Below are 15,957 nucleotides of genomic sequence, written 5' to 3' on the forward strand. Positions count from 1 at the left end.
ACTTGTTTCTTATTTCCTGTTTGAATAGAAATTGCATAAAATTCTGTGTCTAGTATCTGTATCTCATTTAAAAATAATTTCCAGATCAGACATGACAAAGATAGAGGGTTATCTTCTAGCCTGAACTTTTGTCCCTTGCTATACCTTGGGGAAGATCATGCTACTGTTATATCTTGTAAGAGTTGAAGTGAAGTTAACTGAAGTTTAAAGATTGCATAACCATCACCAACTTTCTGGAGAGAAGAAATGGAAACCTTAGTAAAAGCTGTGTGGTCACTAAGTTCATTCTCTTCACTTGGTGAATTCTTCTCTTGTTGTGTCTTTCTTCTAGTGTTTCCATACACTGCATTATCACAGATAACCTCACTCTGGACCTCACTAAAATAGCTATAGTGTTTCTAAAATACAGACTAATGATTTCTTTCAACACAAAGGTCCTCTTCCATGGCAAGGGGTAATACAATATTCAGCTTATTTAGGCAGACAAAAAAGAGTTAATCACTAACCTAAAAAATCAGCTGTTGCCTACGCACCAGTGCCCATGAGCCTTTTACAGTTAGCTGGTACAGATGTTTTATTGCACCAGTCAGTGATGACAAGGAACCCAAAATGCAAATGTAATAATGCAGATAAGACAGATCTGCTGATTACCTCTTCCTTCTCTATACTAGGAATGCCCAAGCAGGATGCATCACATCTGATGATGTATCTTTGATCAAAAGTTTACCATTTGCCAAAGAGAAAGATATAATTGAGTATCCGCCAAGACAAAACAACAGCTGGGTAACCTGCATGTAAGTGCCTCAGATGAATTAGCTGAGGAGTTCTTTGTACCACTTTTCCAAATGTTTATAAACTCTTTTTAAAATGGGGCTTTCCAAGTACTGGAGGACAGCCAAAGGGTAAGTGAGAGCTATAGATTAGTTCATCTAATGTTAGTCACAGGGGAAATAATGTGGACTTCGCTCAGGAGAGTTTGAGTGCACCTTGCACGTGTGCTCCTGGAAAAGAGGGACCTTTTCTCTCTCACAGATGAAGGCATATGATCCAGGGACTGACAGATAGAGTAAGACAAGCTCAAGTTTGACATAATTCCCTATTCCCAGCAAGAATAAACATAATTGGACTAGCTTGTCAGCAATGGCAGATGGATTCACAATCATTTGGATTCTTTAGGACAAAACTCCCCAAATCTATACCTTAGTCCAACTTCAAGGGAAACGGATGGCTTCCAGTAGGGGAGGTTGGACAAGATTAGGGTCATCCCTTACAACCTCTGAGGCTGTGCAGTCTCAGAATAGTCATGACTTGTGGGCAGACATGAACTTGTGGGCAGGTGGCACAGGAGGGTAGAGCAGCTCAGAAGTTAGCTAGCTGGGGAGTCCAGAAATCATGCAGTCTCTGATTTTGATGATTCACATGGCAAGCGTGGCAAGCTCTCCAACTGAGTCGACAGAGTAACAGGTGGATTTCGGTGGCATCTTGCCTGAGTTCTACTAAAAGGTCACTGAAAAAGATGCTTCTTTGTAAAACATTTCCATTTCAATGAATCAGGTCTTTCTGTTGAAAGCGAAATGTTTTGCTGAAAACCTGTTGTGTTGGAAAACTCCCAACCATTTATCTCTCTCCTACTCCCATAGAAAGGAAATGGGTTGTCTCCAGCCTTTGCTTCCCCTTTCAACGTTTCAGCCATCCTGTGCTTCCCCTTGTGCCCACTCAGGGTCCATCTCACAAAGCACACATCTGTTAAATGGTCCAAATATTTCATACTTGGAAGTGTATGAGATCTTCAAACAGTATGAAGAGAAAGAAACTACTACTTGATGAAAGAGAGAGACACAGTATAGCTGCGTGATGAGAGTGTATCACCAACTGAACAGGAAATTCAGCCTACCTTTTCTAAACGACACAGGTCACTTCACTTCCTGAAATCCCAGTTTGCACCAGGGATCTTTGATACTCTTTGATTGCAAACGCTAGTAAAGCATCTGAGGACCAGGAAAAAACCCATAATGGGCCAAAACCACCCCTAATGTTACTGAATTAAACCAGGGTTGATTTTGGCTATGGTTGCATTTTGACTTCTGACTGCAGAGGAACATGTGAGGTACACTCAGTTATTTGTCATGAAAATACTAGCCAGGGAATTTAGCCCTTTTTTTTTGTTTTTTTTTTCTTTTTATCTGTGCATCACTCCTAAATGCCAGTCTCTGCGAGTGTATCTATTACTTGTAAGCATTTACTAATCATTTGTGAACAAATGTTAGCATTTGGTTTGTTTCCATCTGTCACTTCTAGTGGCAGTCTGTGCCTGGCCACGTCATTGCACAGAGATGCGCCGTTGACTTTTTCCCCTTCCTGACAGCTCAAACTCTTTGGATAGAAGAAATATATTTGTGAACAATTTTAAAATAAGTTGTCAAGAACGTCTTCTTCTGGTTGAAAGGATCAACACCCTGCTAAATCAGGATTGTTCTCTTCTTATAAGTACAAGAAAATATGTTCAGGGTCACGTACTGCCTATGTCCCTCCTGTAGTCACTCCGGGTGTTGCTGAGGTGTACGTATACTTATCTGAGCCAGCAGCGTGGCGTGCCAGCACGGGGTCCAGCACAGACTGCAAACTCATCCAGGAATCAGAGTGGATGTGTAGGCCCAGGCAGCATGTACTTGGCGTGAGCAACAGGTTTTGACTGAACTTTACCTTTCCCCCACTTGCCAAAAAATACTGTGAAGTAGATGGCACTATGTGATTTAAGATTTTTAAGCAGCTCAGAAGCGATTAAAAAAATCAAGGAAATGGTCCTTGGAGGGATAAAGGAGGAAACATAATAACAGTTGAGGGTGGAAAAGCAACCACTGAGGTAAGCAAAAACGTTATCAGCCTCAAAGAAAGAACTGGAAATACTATGAAAGGTGATGCAAACAAAAAGCCTGCAAACACTTTCAAAATAAAGGCATTAAGTGTGCATGGCCCTTTGTCAAGGCTCCCGGTCAATCTGGCTAATAAATCCGTGATGTCTTGTAAAATGGCCATTGCATACCTCTGTTTAGTTTTGCAAAATTTTATACGTTGTATATCCCACAAATCTTGTCTGTTAGAAGACAGACTCTCTTTATCCTGTTTTCTGACTGCTCCATTGCCTGCTTTCCTGGTTTAACACTTTGGCAACGAATGACTGCAGGTTTTACGTGCACTGCCTCATTACATGCAGCAGTGTTGCACACAGCTAGCATCCATCCGTGCTAGCAAATTGAGAGCCAGTTTAGACATGCCTTTCCCAGCTGTGGTTATATCTATGACTGCCTTGTGGATCTATGAATTATATTGAAATATTTTTAGTTACAAACCCTAGGCACCAGTTGTATGCTACTTTTGTCAGAAGTAGGAAAATGTGTTTGCTTTTTCAGTATGTGGTCCTTTTACTCTCTTACAAAAACTGCAAGAAAAATTTTTAACAGTACTTTGGTGCCTATTTTCGTAATTGTCATGGGTCAAAGTATTCACCTCAATTAGTTTAGTTCAACGGAACGCTTCAGCTTCAAATAGCACAGGACAGTATGGATAGTGAAAATTCATGTCTTTGATGTTGCATTAGCTTTTTGTGAAATAATCCTGGTAGAAGGCTATTTCAGTGGTTTTGAAGCTATCAGAAATCGGGCCTTTATAGCTCAATGGAATTGAAAGAAAAGCATTATGAATTCGTTTGTATACTTGCCTTCCTACATTTCTATTTTCATTTGCTTCATCTCTCTCTGCAGGCATAAGGGAGTAGATAGATCCTTCCATGTTTCAAGCTCCACAAAACAGCTGTGCCAATAACTTCCAGTTGGGGACTGCCACTGGGTGTATAGCTGCTTGTACTGAAGTTGTTGCAATTACTGTCATTATGTTATTTCATGAAAAAGATGAGTGAGTGTTTGGGGGGCTTTGTTTAAGTGCAGCAGGTGACTTATTCATGCAAATCACTGAGAGCAACTGGGAAGTACGAACAGTAAGGAATGAACTTTCTGGAAAACCAGCTCTTATATTTAACCTGGTAAAAGCAATTTCTTAATGAAACCTAATAAACTCCAGGTCTGCCCGTTCCTTCAAAAAGGGAAAGCATTTTTCAATGTGTTAGATTAACACTGCATTACCTATTATGCCTTTGCTTTTATGCAGCTTATAGAGATCTTTACCACAGTTCCAAACTGCAGGAGCTACTTGTGTAATGCCAGTGCTGAGAAAAACTATCACGTGGCTTACCTCCATCTGAAAAACAGTTCCGAAGGGTTGTTTCAAGTGGTCTGTAACACTATTCACACTCCTTTGATCCTGAAGCTGGGAGGGGAACTCTCCTCCAGACACAAAATTAGAGTGGTCTGAAAGCAACTTGCTTTGTCTGGCAGCTAATGGTTTGAAGGGCTTAAATTTTCTGTAGCTTAGTGCACACAAACATGGCACCCCTCACATGCAGAAGGACTCCTGTGCCTTTGCATACCACGCCATGTGGTAGGTCAGTACCCTGCAGACAAATGCTCTGTTACATGTAGTCTAGATGTTTTATTGCAAGCAGTTCAACTATAGCGTGTCTTCTGAAGATGATTTTTTAAAATATTATTACAGCCAAGCTTCAGCAAGCCCAGGCTACTGCACAGACGCTCTGACAGCAGATACTACCTCAGGCTTTGCAAGACCTGTCCAAACGAAGGGCCAAGACCTGCCAATGCACAGGCCCTGGCACCGCTCTGGCTTTGCCAGTGAAAGAGAGACAGGACTAAGCTTTTACACTTCATTTCTGTATTTTCCACGTTGGAGTGTGTGACGTGAAACCGCGATGAAGGTACCGTGAGGTGACTGGGCGGTATGAGAGGTGCCACGACCAGCGCAGTCCCTGCCAGCGGTGCAAGATGCCACACCGGCCCGGTGTGAAGGAGAGGCGGGAGTGCCGTGCCAGCACCCGCCCCGAGGCCCCTTCACCGCAGTTTAGTATTTATTACTCGTGTATTTACTCGCTGCCGGGCCCGGCCCGGCCTCCCCCCGCGGCCGGCAGGAGGCCGCTCCCCGCTCGTGGGGGCCGCGGCGGGCACGACGTCGCTGGGAGGCGGGAGAGCGCGGCCGGCGGAAGCACCGCTTCAGGGTGCTGCCGGGCGGCGGGTGCTGCCGGGCATCCCCGCCGCCCCCGGGCCCGGCGGTGCCACCGCCCCGGCGAGCGAAGCCCTTCACCCGCGCGGCTGCGCAGAGCGCGGGGGACAGCCCCGATTCCCGTACGCCCGGCGCCGCCTGGCCGGCCCCGCGGCTTTTCCTGCGCTACGGAGTTTCCGTAGCCGTGTCCTCCGCTGCCCCCGCGCGGCGCCCCCCGTCGCCAAGCGCGTTTCTATGAGCCGCCTATAAACAACATGGCGGCGGCCCCTCTTCCTGCCCGCGGTCTGTAGGTGGCGCGGTGGCTGAGGGGGCGCAAGGGCAGCGGGGTCCGGCGGCGCCGGCCGCCTCCGCGCCGCTGCGTCCCACGCTCCCCCTCCTCGCCGGGGCCGCGGCGGGGGCGGCGGGCCTGCGCTCCGCCCCGCCGTGCGGGGGTGTCTGAGCGCCCGGGAGCAGCCCGGCGGCTGCTGCTGCTGCTGCATTACCGCGGCGGCCCCGCGCGGAGCGGAGCGGCGGCACCGGGGGCGCCCGCGGGGGCTCCTCGGGGGGCGGCGGGAGGGAGGAGAAGAAGAGGGCGCGGGCGCCGGGGTGTCGGCGGGAGCTGAGGGGCTGCCGTGAGGAGCGAGGCCATGTCGCTGCAGAGCCCGCCAGCGGCCACGGCTGCCGCCGACCTCCACCCCGGCGCGGGGATCGCGCCGGGAGCGGAGCTGAGCCAGGGCAGCGCGGTGCCCCGGTCAGCCGAGGAGGGCGGCGAGGATGAGGAAGAAGAGGAGGAAGAGGGAGAGAAGGAAAAGGAGCGAGAGAAACTGCCGCCCATCCCATCGGCATCCAGCGCGGCTGCCGCGGTAGGTCTCCTGCGGCCGCCGGCGGGGCCGGGCGACCCGTCAGCAGCCGGGCTGCCGCCCGCCGGGCCCGGCCCCGGCCCCGGGGAGCAGGACCGTCTTTGCGGTCCCCGCTGTCATTTGCGATGTTTGCCGCTTTATTCGTGCTGTTGGGGGAGCATCATGTTCATTTTCTTTCATGTTCTTTTCCGTTGAGAGGCTTTCATTCAAGTTTCTTAAAAATAACAAGTGCATCTGTAAGCAGTGACATAATGAAGCTATAAATTCTCTGTCTACTTATAGTTCTTTAACATTTTACAACGGTCTGCTCTTGTGGGTTAGTCATGACTGAGGGTTTGCAGCATTGTGAATGTTCGTTAAGGGTTTTGGGGGTGGAGGGTTTCAGCTCTTAATACGCTTAATAGCAAGACAGCTAGCTGGAAAATACTTCTGTATTTTTAACTTTTTCTCCAAAGGTCTTTTCCTGTTTTTACTCTGCGTTGAAACAAAAATGACAAAACGTTTCGATACGTGATGAGTTAACAGATAAAAAACTGTGAGAAGGATATTTGCCAAAATAATTTCATTTCAGAAGCCTTGTTTGAGATTTTTAATTTTACTAGAGTTGTGATATTCTTTCTGCTGACCATACAATATTACGGAACATAAAATTTTCCTGGCATGAGTTGAATATCTTACATAGCTCAACGTTAAAGCTTGCTGTAAATTATTTCAGTCCAACAACAGAGCAAAAATTTTACCAGTCCTGTAGTGGTACATTTATGGTATTTTAATTCAACAGTTCTGATAACTTCTAGTAAGTCAGATATTTACCATTTTACATAATTTGAGTTTAAAAAATTGAGCATCTAATGTTTATGACTGTTGTGATATAATTGTAATGCTAAACAAAGTAATCATAGGCAAACTTGCAAACTCCTTTGAGCAATTCTGCCAATTTTGTGTTTTGCCTACAACATTCCAATCTTCTGAAAGACTTTCAACTTTGCAAATCTGTCTGAATGCAGAAGAATGTGTTTGTTCCTGTGATTCAAATACAGATTTGGTGGGAGAAGTGTGTAATGGACAAGTGCCCAGGAGTTGCTTTTACCTTTGAAATTCTCCACTTCAGACTTTGAATGGGAAATGCCAGTCCCTTAGAATAAAGATACAGATGCAGGTCTAAAATGTGTCAGGCTTAGCTCGGCTAACGAAAAATGTGTGCAACCGGGCAGCCTTGTAGAATTCCCACTGCCTTAAAGAATCAGGATAACTTGTTTGTAGCTGGAGATCCTTCATGTACCTCTGAACTGTTGCCCACAGGTGTAAGTTGTCTAAGCTGGTGTGCTAGAGAGGAGCTCAGATCTGGCTAGGTGTGGTTGCTTGTCAAATGTGTGTGGGATTTTGAATTTACAAAGAAATGCACATGGGTTTGAATAGTATGTTACAGAGAGAGAGTTTTGGGGAAAGATGTAATAAACATTTCCATAGCCCTGGATTTCTCTGTTTGTAACACAATGCAGGTTTTGATCAAAATATACCAAATAGAGGGTGCAGGTATGCTTTTGCAAGACCTTTGAGTTTCTGTAAAGAAGGTATTAGACTATTGGTCTGCGAAGCCCTAGTTGTGACCAACCTACACATCTAATTCCAGGGCTTTGTGAAGTATGTTGTGAGATTCATCATATATAGCATGATTTTAATACAAGTTCTTGTATTAGAAGTTCTGATTGAACATCAAAAAATGAGTGTTACTTAACCAAATCCTCTCAAACACTTTTAAAGAGAGAAATACATTCTTGGTTTTCTCCTCATTAAACTGGGGAAAAGTTTGTAATGTGATGTGATGACAAAAGGGGGAAATTGTTGTATCTTAAAAAAAAATCTTTGCTTAGTCATGGGGTTTTTTCCATTAAAATTCCCTTCCTTTAAAAATACAAATAAAGTGGTACTCCACATGACCTTAATTTTCATATTCTCTCTGCCTATTGTTTCTAAATTTATAGTCCTCATATGATGACTGTGGTGATATAGATACTATACCTTGTTTCTTTATGAAGTGAGCCTCAGATGTCATTGGTTCAGAACATCTCCAGATTTTGTGTAATTGACATTTTCTTCAGTGCACTAAAGATCCGCCATAGATTTGTGCAACTGATATGACATGACTTCCTCGAAGGCAATGTGAAGGTGTGACACATTCTTTAGTTTCCATTTTCCCCAATAGCTGTGGAAAAGGTCAGAATTTTAGTACGATAACTGTGGTATCCTTTTTCTCCTAAGAGCATTGCGTGAAAGATGTCTCATCGGGAGTTTAAGCTGGCTGTAAATTGGAGCTAAGGGGTTATGTGGCTATTGCTATTGTCATGGCTTTTCCTAGCCAAGTGCCATGTAGAATTGTGGAAGAATGGTTCCTTGGGGGCAGGGAGGAGCTTTTATTTCTAAGGAAAGTTACGGAGATTAAATTAGTCCATGAATAAATTAACATGATCCTGCAAGTTCAGGCTTTCCTTATGGGTCAAATAGTGGTTAGAAATAATGCATAAGGGGTGATGGTTTGGAGGTCTGTATTCAGATTCTGAAAAGAAACTTGTGGGAAGCTAAATAACTTGCCCCTAGTAAGCAGGAACAAGTAGAGGCATCTGTAAAGCGAAACCAGTCTTATGTTACGCCTTTCAAGATATGAATGGAAGGAAAAATCTTATTTCTTGCATAGGCTGTTGCCTTGACAGCTTCCTTTAAGTTATCTGATGTCCTCCATGTCTTCTTGCACAGGGAAGAAAACCTTTTACTCTTCACTGCCCTTTGCTTGCCATGTACATATGGATCTTGAGTGAGTTAAGTTAGGGCTAAAGACTAGGATTTTCAAGAAACTTTTCTAGATGGTCTTTTGCCTCTTCTCATAAAGCACTCTGTATGTTCTTTTTGCAAACTGTTTGACTTATTTTCACCATCTAATTTAACTTCAATAATGAAAAACATAGATTTATAAAGTATAATGCTAGTAGTTCTCCAGTCTTACGGAAGGCTTAATACTTTGGAAAACTTCCAATAAGGAGCCAGCAGAGTTGTGAGTTTATTAATATGCTCTTAAATAAAGAGGATTAAAGATTACTTTGATCCACTTACTCTCTCTAAGCATACTCATTCTTTATGAGGGGGCTCAATTTTCCAGTTTTCTGATGGCAGTATGTGTGTAGAGTCTTAGGCTCTAGAGGCTCACTGACCTCCTACAAAATTTTGTAAGTATGACATGGTGCTATATACTTGTCCTAGATTACTTTCCCAGGAGGTGTCAGAGATCCTCATTAATAAGCATGCAGTTTCACAGTATTCCTTCAGGGCTTTCCAGTAAAGCCTTTGTTCATATGTTTGTTTAATACTGTTGGAACTGCACTTGGAACAGGATGATGGAGTTAAATGGTACATACAATTTTTGTTCTTTCTGATCGTTGTTGGGGAGGTGGCATTAAGAATGTTTTTCAATAACCGTTCAACTGTGCTATTTCAGTGGCATGGCTGGACTAAAACCTAGAAAGCTTGAGTTGGTCAAAAAGTCTGTTTCATAAAAGCTCCTCTTCTCAATTATCTATGATATCTATTCCCTATTAATCATAACTAGACTAGTCCAAGCTCCAGAGGTTTTCTACCTAAAGCATACATTTTTTGACACAGCGGATTAACTTCAGATCTGGATTTGTTTAGAAGTCCTTTTTCAGTCAGTTGTGTCTTGGCATGTTTCTTCAGGATCTGGTTTTCACCAGTCATGTGCCAGGTCATTTTTAAGAAGCATCTTAATGATATTTCAGATGTTACAGAATAAAAGAAAAAGTTAATGTGAAAATTGTAGTGGTAATTACATTTTCTTTTTGAATGTTTGCATACAAGGAGTTTGGAGCTAGAAGTTGAAACTTGGTATTTTTAAAGCCCAAAGTCCTGCTGATTGTTCAAATTTATAATTTGCTGAGCTCTAAGCCATGGAAAAATGGCTGTTTGTGCCACAGTTATTTAATATTCCCGGCAGTGTACCAGCTTGTGTACACTGCAGCATGTCAGGTTTATGGGCTGTGTTATTATCCTCGTGGTGGTATTTCAGGATGTTGTGGTGGAAGTGAAGTGCTTTTCTCAGAACTCTGGCTGCGTGTTTTAGTCCAAATTTACTACTCGTAATGGGAAAGGGAAACATATGGGTTTAAAAAAAAATTGATAGGATATTATGTTAATTATTCTAGAATTTTTATTCTCGTTTGGGGATTTGCAGTTTTGATTTGCATGAAAACATTTATTTTTTTTTTTTTAACTGAGAGCACAAATACCAGATATGAAGCAAATGAATCTTTAGGTTAACGTGAGGCTGGAAATCATGATGTGCAGGGAGAGTGTATATACTTCTGTTGAGTTGATCTACCTTTGCCCCATATCAACTGATGGCTTGGAAATAAGGTGGAAATTAAAATCTTCATGGTGTGACTTCTGTCATTTTGGGCAAGCCCTTTAACCCACCGATGCTTTGTGAATTCTCCAGAGTAAAACTATATCTAATAGCACTCAGTGTCAAACAGACCAGTTGGCACAATCCTGTGGAGTCTGTTTTGTGATTTCACTTCTGTTCACTGTTAAAACACTTTCTAGCAAAGGCTTGTGCAGACTTCTTGATGGCAGCACACACAGGTACTCGGGCAGGTTTTTTGTTAACAAATGTTTGTTGGCTAGCCTTTCTTCAGTGGCAGCTGGTGCTGATGATTTTGAATCATTAGGGGTTTTTACCCAGGTAACCAGTATTCAAATTTTATTAGCAGGCTAGCTCACATGAGATGTGGGGCCAAAAATTCTAAGTCTTGGGAAGTTTGTCTAAACTACTGCAGTATATTAGGGTTATTTGGAAAAAGGAACTTTAATCTGTTTAAACGGAGCTGGATGTAGTGAAGAATATAAAAGTAGTTAGAAATTAGGATATAGAAAGTTAGAATATTGTTGAAAATGTTCCAATCATATTGTATTTTCCTCACAGTAATCCAAGGATATCTTTATATCCTGCAAATTAATACTTGAATTTTTTAATATAATGAAAGGAATTTTATGGTATCTCTCCTGATTCAATTTGAAACAAACTTGCAGAATCATTATTTATGTCTTATTTAAGTATTACCACTCTGATTTCAAGACAAAAGATATTTAAGTATTCTGTGTAATACTTCATGAGTAAGATTACTCTTGCAGTAATGTATTAGCCCTTTATAGCATGCTGTCATCTTAATTACAGGGGTTGGAGAGAGGAGCCAAAAATCAGTTTTCCACTTTCAGCAATTTCATCACAACTATCAACCAAAAGAAAGAAGGCATCGGAAACAGAAATTCGCCTACGCAACTTGTTATACCCAACATCAAAAATGGTAAGAGAATAAAAGCCCTGTGTTACTTAGCTACCAGTTTAAGAAGGTGCTCAGTGTTCTGCCAATATTTGTATTGTGGTAGTGCCAAGAAACCTAGAAATCTAGATTTCATTAAATTATGCTGTGCTGTACATTGTACAGGCAGTGATATAGGTGATAGTCCATCCTCTCTAGAGGTTATGTCATAGAAACAAGTTGGATAAGAAAAATAAATAGACCTGGAGGATGAAATAATCATCTGAAGTTTTAAAGAAAGTTACACATTCAGTAGCCCATCTGCAGATACTGTTTGTCTAACTGCAGTCAGATGGCAGTTTCTCTAGAAATTGTGTCAGAATTTTGTGAAGATTTTTCTATCACCATCCGAAGGATGGCAGGGATGAGGCAAGCATAGGGCTTTTAAGGGAGACAGTTGCTGAGAGTTGCTGTTTTTCAGTGAAGATGAAGGCCAGTGATAACACAAAATAAAATTCACAGGCAGAGATTGGTAAATTCTGAAGAGCTTTAAAGGTGAGAAGGAAGGTTGTTGTGGTATGATGAGGTAATGATAATTGATGAAAAGATAAAGTGGAGCTGTATATTCAGTATGATAGGCTAGAATCATGAAGCCTGATGAGATGACACTGTGGGTAGACCTGAGTTTTTATTAGATTTCTGGGCTAGGAGATGGAATTTCAGTAATTTGGGACTTTTGATAAAAGACTGTACAAACATTTGTCAGGTCTGTATTGATCTTGCCTCTGAGCAGGTCCCTTTCAGCCTTACTGTTCTGTGATTCTCTAAGTCTTTATAGCACTCAAAGGATTTGAGGCTAGAAAGAAAAAGACTGCATTAATTAAACAGTGTGAGTTTGAAACAAAACTATGGACAGCTATTGTCAGTTTCAGAGTTACGCAGAAAAAGGTGGTTTATACCTTGCAGGATTAGATCCTTACTAAAATAATCTTTGTATCCTTGCTAGCTATACTGCAAAAGTGAAAGTCAATGGAAGACTCTTATTTTTATTTTTTTACAGCAATTTTTGTTACAGAGTAAGGAGGTGCTTTTTACTTAAAAAAAAGGGGGGGAATAGCTGAACCACAAAAGGCAGTTATGTGTAAATGATAGCTCAGACAGGACTTTGTACTTTGCTCAAGTCACTTTGTACTACACAAAGGATACCAAGGTGGCTGGCGATGGCCAGTGAAGAATTCTTCCGCAGCTGCATAACTACTGGAGTTAAGGTAGAAGTGCTGTTCTTGAGGGCAATACCTGTGGTAAGGCAAAAAGAAGATGCTGCAAAGCAGGTCAGAGCTCTGCTGATTCTTACAAAGTGCTGTAAGGTTGAGCTAACAAAGCTGGAAGAACAACCTTCAGGTGGCCGTTGCTCTCACCTATATATTTTTAAAGAGAAGTCTTCATATATGAATTGCATGTAAACAATTGCAATATTGTTGGAATCTGAAAGTGCTCAGAGAAATAAAATGTTTTCTCTTTCTCAGATAACACTATTTTCTAAGAAGCTAAAAGTGACCTCTTGTCAATATTAACTACTCAGCTGCTAGCCTTTTTAACAGAAACATGCATGCATTTGATTCATAGACTCCAAGCTACTGTCTGTCTTTATTTAAGCCTTAATTGTTTCCTGTCCAGCATCTGTCTGAATAGTTGCTTAGTACAATCTTATGATATGAAAGCCTACTCCTTAATAAAATTTAGGACAAAGTAAAATTAAATCTGGTATTGAGGCAAGCAACGTGAAAAATACAGTACCCTATTGCAGAATTCATTTCACTAAACAGAAGAAATCTGCGCCCCGCCCTTTTTTTTTTGTACCTGACAAAAATGTTGAACACCTCTCTCTTGAAGTGCCCTCAGTTCTTGCTGCACATGATACTGTCCCAATTGTAATTACTGCCTCATAAGTACTTAGTTGTTAATTCCCACCACACTAATGCATGGCAATATTTACTATAGTCAAGAATATATTCTTGAAATAGAGCTCAATGTGTAAAATTGAGCAGATATTCTGGTAGTTTCAGGATCAGGGTAACCTGCCTATAGAAAACCAGGTTATTTTTATTAACAGTCCAAGATGCACTGAAAATTTTTTGAGGTATGTGTATTTTATGGAAAAAAAAATCATTGAAACAAACTTCTCAGTTAATGCTTCTTTTGCTATTCTGCAATTCAGGAATGATGCTTGGTTGGTGGAGGTTTTTTTTCAGTTTATCTAGACATGTGCTGTTCCTCTGAATATGTGTGTATGTATACATGCATATACTGGTAAAACTTTAGGCTTGAGTTCAAAGAATGTTAATTTCATTGAAAAACAAAAGTCTGGAAAAGGTAATGCTGGTAAATACAGCATGAAAGCTAGAGTGATGTTTGTTTGCTATGTAGCTGCCACAGAGATTGAATTGGTATAACAAGTCTTCTAATTTAACAATGATCTGGTATGAAACCTATATAGGAACTAGATTGTTCTAGTTCTTTCCTAATGTTAGAAATACAAGTAAGATTTTTTTGCTTTTACCTACTTTGAAAATTTTCATCTTCCAGTAGCTGTGTTGGTCATTGTGAAAATAATTGCTGTTCTAAATTCATTCACTCTGAATTTCCTTGTACTAGTCAGTTCTGTTTCCCATCAATGAGGTTTTCCTCCTCAAAGTTTTTGATCATTCCCTAAGCAGGCATGCATTGCTGAGTCTTTTTACTTGATGTAACTGGGCAAACAGCCAGAAATGATTGCTTTTTCTTGTCTTGTAATATTGTGGTATTGCTGCTTATCAACTCAATACATAAAGTTTCAAGTTTCTCCTCAATGGAACTCAAGTGACAGATCTTAATTAATATTTTTGAATATCAGATGAGCAAATAAATATTTTTACAAATAAACTTGAATTATGGCAAAACATACTGAAGTTGACATTGTTATTAAACATATTATTAAAACTCAGTTTTAGTCTGTCTAATTTAAGCTGCGTATATTTGAAAGAAAATTGCATCACTGACAGGGCACAAGTTACCATCTTAGCACCTGCAGCCTCAATTTACTGAAATGAGAAATGGCTTCTGACAGCAGCTGTCTCTTCTACAGTTGTGGAAAGAATATTTTCCTCATTTCAGTATATTCAGCTGGTTATAAGTCAATGTTTAATCCATTTAAAATTGAGAAGACATAATGAGAGCTAAATGAAAATGACTTGTCTTTCTCAGAGTAGAAAAAGAAGACATAGTCTTAGTTTCTTTAAAGTCAGTCAATCCTGCTTTCAGAGAATGATGTGCAATAGCAGAGCACTTGCATGGCAGGATTGTTTGGCACCTTGGCTTGTATCTACGTGTCCACTTTGTTTTCAAAATTACTACTCTTCTCTTTAAATAGCTTTAAATACCAGCTGTGAGAGTGGGCAAGGTTCCATATCTATAATCAATGCCATACTCCAGGGATTGAGGGCAGCTCAGATCTATTATCATCTGATGAATGGTGGCTGACTTAAGTCACAATGACAGTGCCTCTGTCATTAGCATGAGTGAAAAGAATCTGCCTTTGGGTTTGGGAGATTTTTGTTAGCATCTATTTCCTTGCTGTGATAAATGGAGCAGGCAGTGCAGTAGTGAATTTACTTTGATGTTTAGTTAATTTTGAAAAACAGTGGCTCTTGGAAAAGACTTAGAGGGTTCTTAGACAATTCATAGAGGATTTTGATTTAACATGTTTGACTTTTGAGGACGCTTTTATTTTATATAGTGTCTTTTATCCCAAACATATGTCATAATTCATATAAATGCTTTTTAAAAGGTACAGTATAAATCATACTAAAAAGGCATTTTATGGATATTTGAAAAGACACTCTAAGTAAAATGGATGTTTGTGTATACTGCACTGGAATATTTTTTTTCATGTTTTTGGTGGGTTTACCCTGGTGGCTGCCAGATTCCCACCAAGCTTCTCTACCACTCCCCCTCCTCAACAGGATGTGCAGAGAAAATAAGATGAAAAAGCTCATAGGTTGAGATAAAGACAGGGAGTCCACTTCCCAGTTACTGCCACAGGCAAAACAGACTTGACTTCAGGATATTAATTTATTGCCAGTTAAAACAAAAACAAACCTCAGAACACCTTCCCCCTGCCCCTCCTTCTTCCCAGGCTCAACTTGACTCCTCTGTTCCTCATTCTTCTACGTCCTTTCCCCCAGGCAGCCCAGGGGAGTGAGGAATGGAGTTTGCGGTCAGATCATAAAGCTCTGCTACTCCTTCCTCCTCACGCTGTTCCCCTGCTCCAGCATGGGGTCTCTCTGGCAGGCTGCAGTCTTTCACAAACTTCTCCAATATAGGTCCTTCCCATGAGTTGCTCCAACAAGGGCCCTTTCCACAGGGTACAGTCCTTTAAGAATGGACTGCTCCAGCATGGGTCCCCCATGGGCCACAGTTCCTGCCAGCAGCCTGCCTGGCTGCAGGCTCTCCACAGGCTGCAGGTGGATATCTGCTCCACCGAGGTCCCCCATGGGCTGCAGGGGGACAACCTGCTTCACCACGGTCTTCTCCATGGGCTGCAGGGGAATCTGCTACAGTGCATGGAGCAGCACCTCCTCCCCTTTCCTCTCCACTGACCTGGGTGTCTGTAGGGTGGTTTTGCT

At 41.7% G+C, this 15,957-nt stretch overlaps 1 protein-coding gene across 1 annotated transcript in view; it reads left to right on the plus strand.

Moving 5' to 3' along the window:
* The first annotated feature begins 5,700 nt into the window (after window positions 1-5,700).
* The window catches only part of HECTD2 (HECT domain E3 ubiquitin protein ligase 2), a 41,879-nt gene continuing 31,622 nt past the window's right edge, over window positions 5,701-15,957 (plus strand). The window contains exons 1-2 of the mRNA XM_074874917.1: window positions 5,701-5,969; window positions 11,209-11,338. Coding sequence (XP_074731018.1) covers window positions 5,754-5,969; window positions 11,209-11,338 — 346 coding nt within the window. The 5' untranslated portion in view covers window positions 5,701-5,753. The remainder of the gene's footprint in view (window positions 5,970-11,208; window positions 11,339-15,957) is intronic.

Source organism: Strix uralensis, chromosome 7 (genome assembly GCF_047716275.1).
Source record: "Strix uralensis isolate ZFMK-TIS-50842 chromosome 7, bStrUra1, whole genome shotgun sequence".
NCBI lineage: Eukaryota > Metazoa > Chordata > Aves > Strigiformes > Strigidae > Strix > Strix uralensis.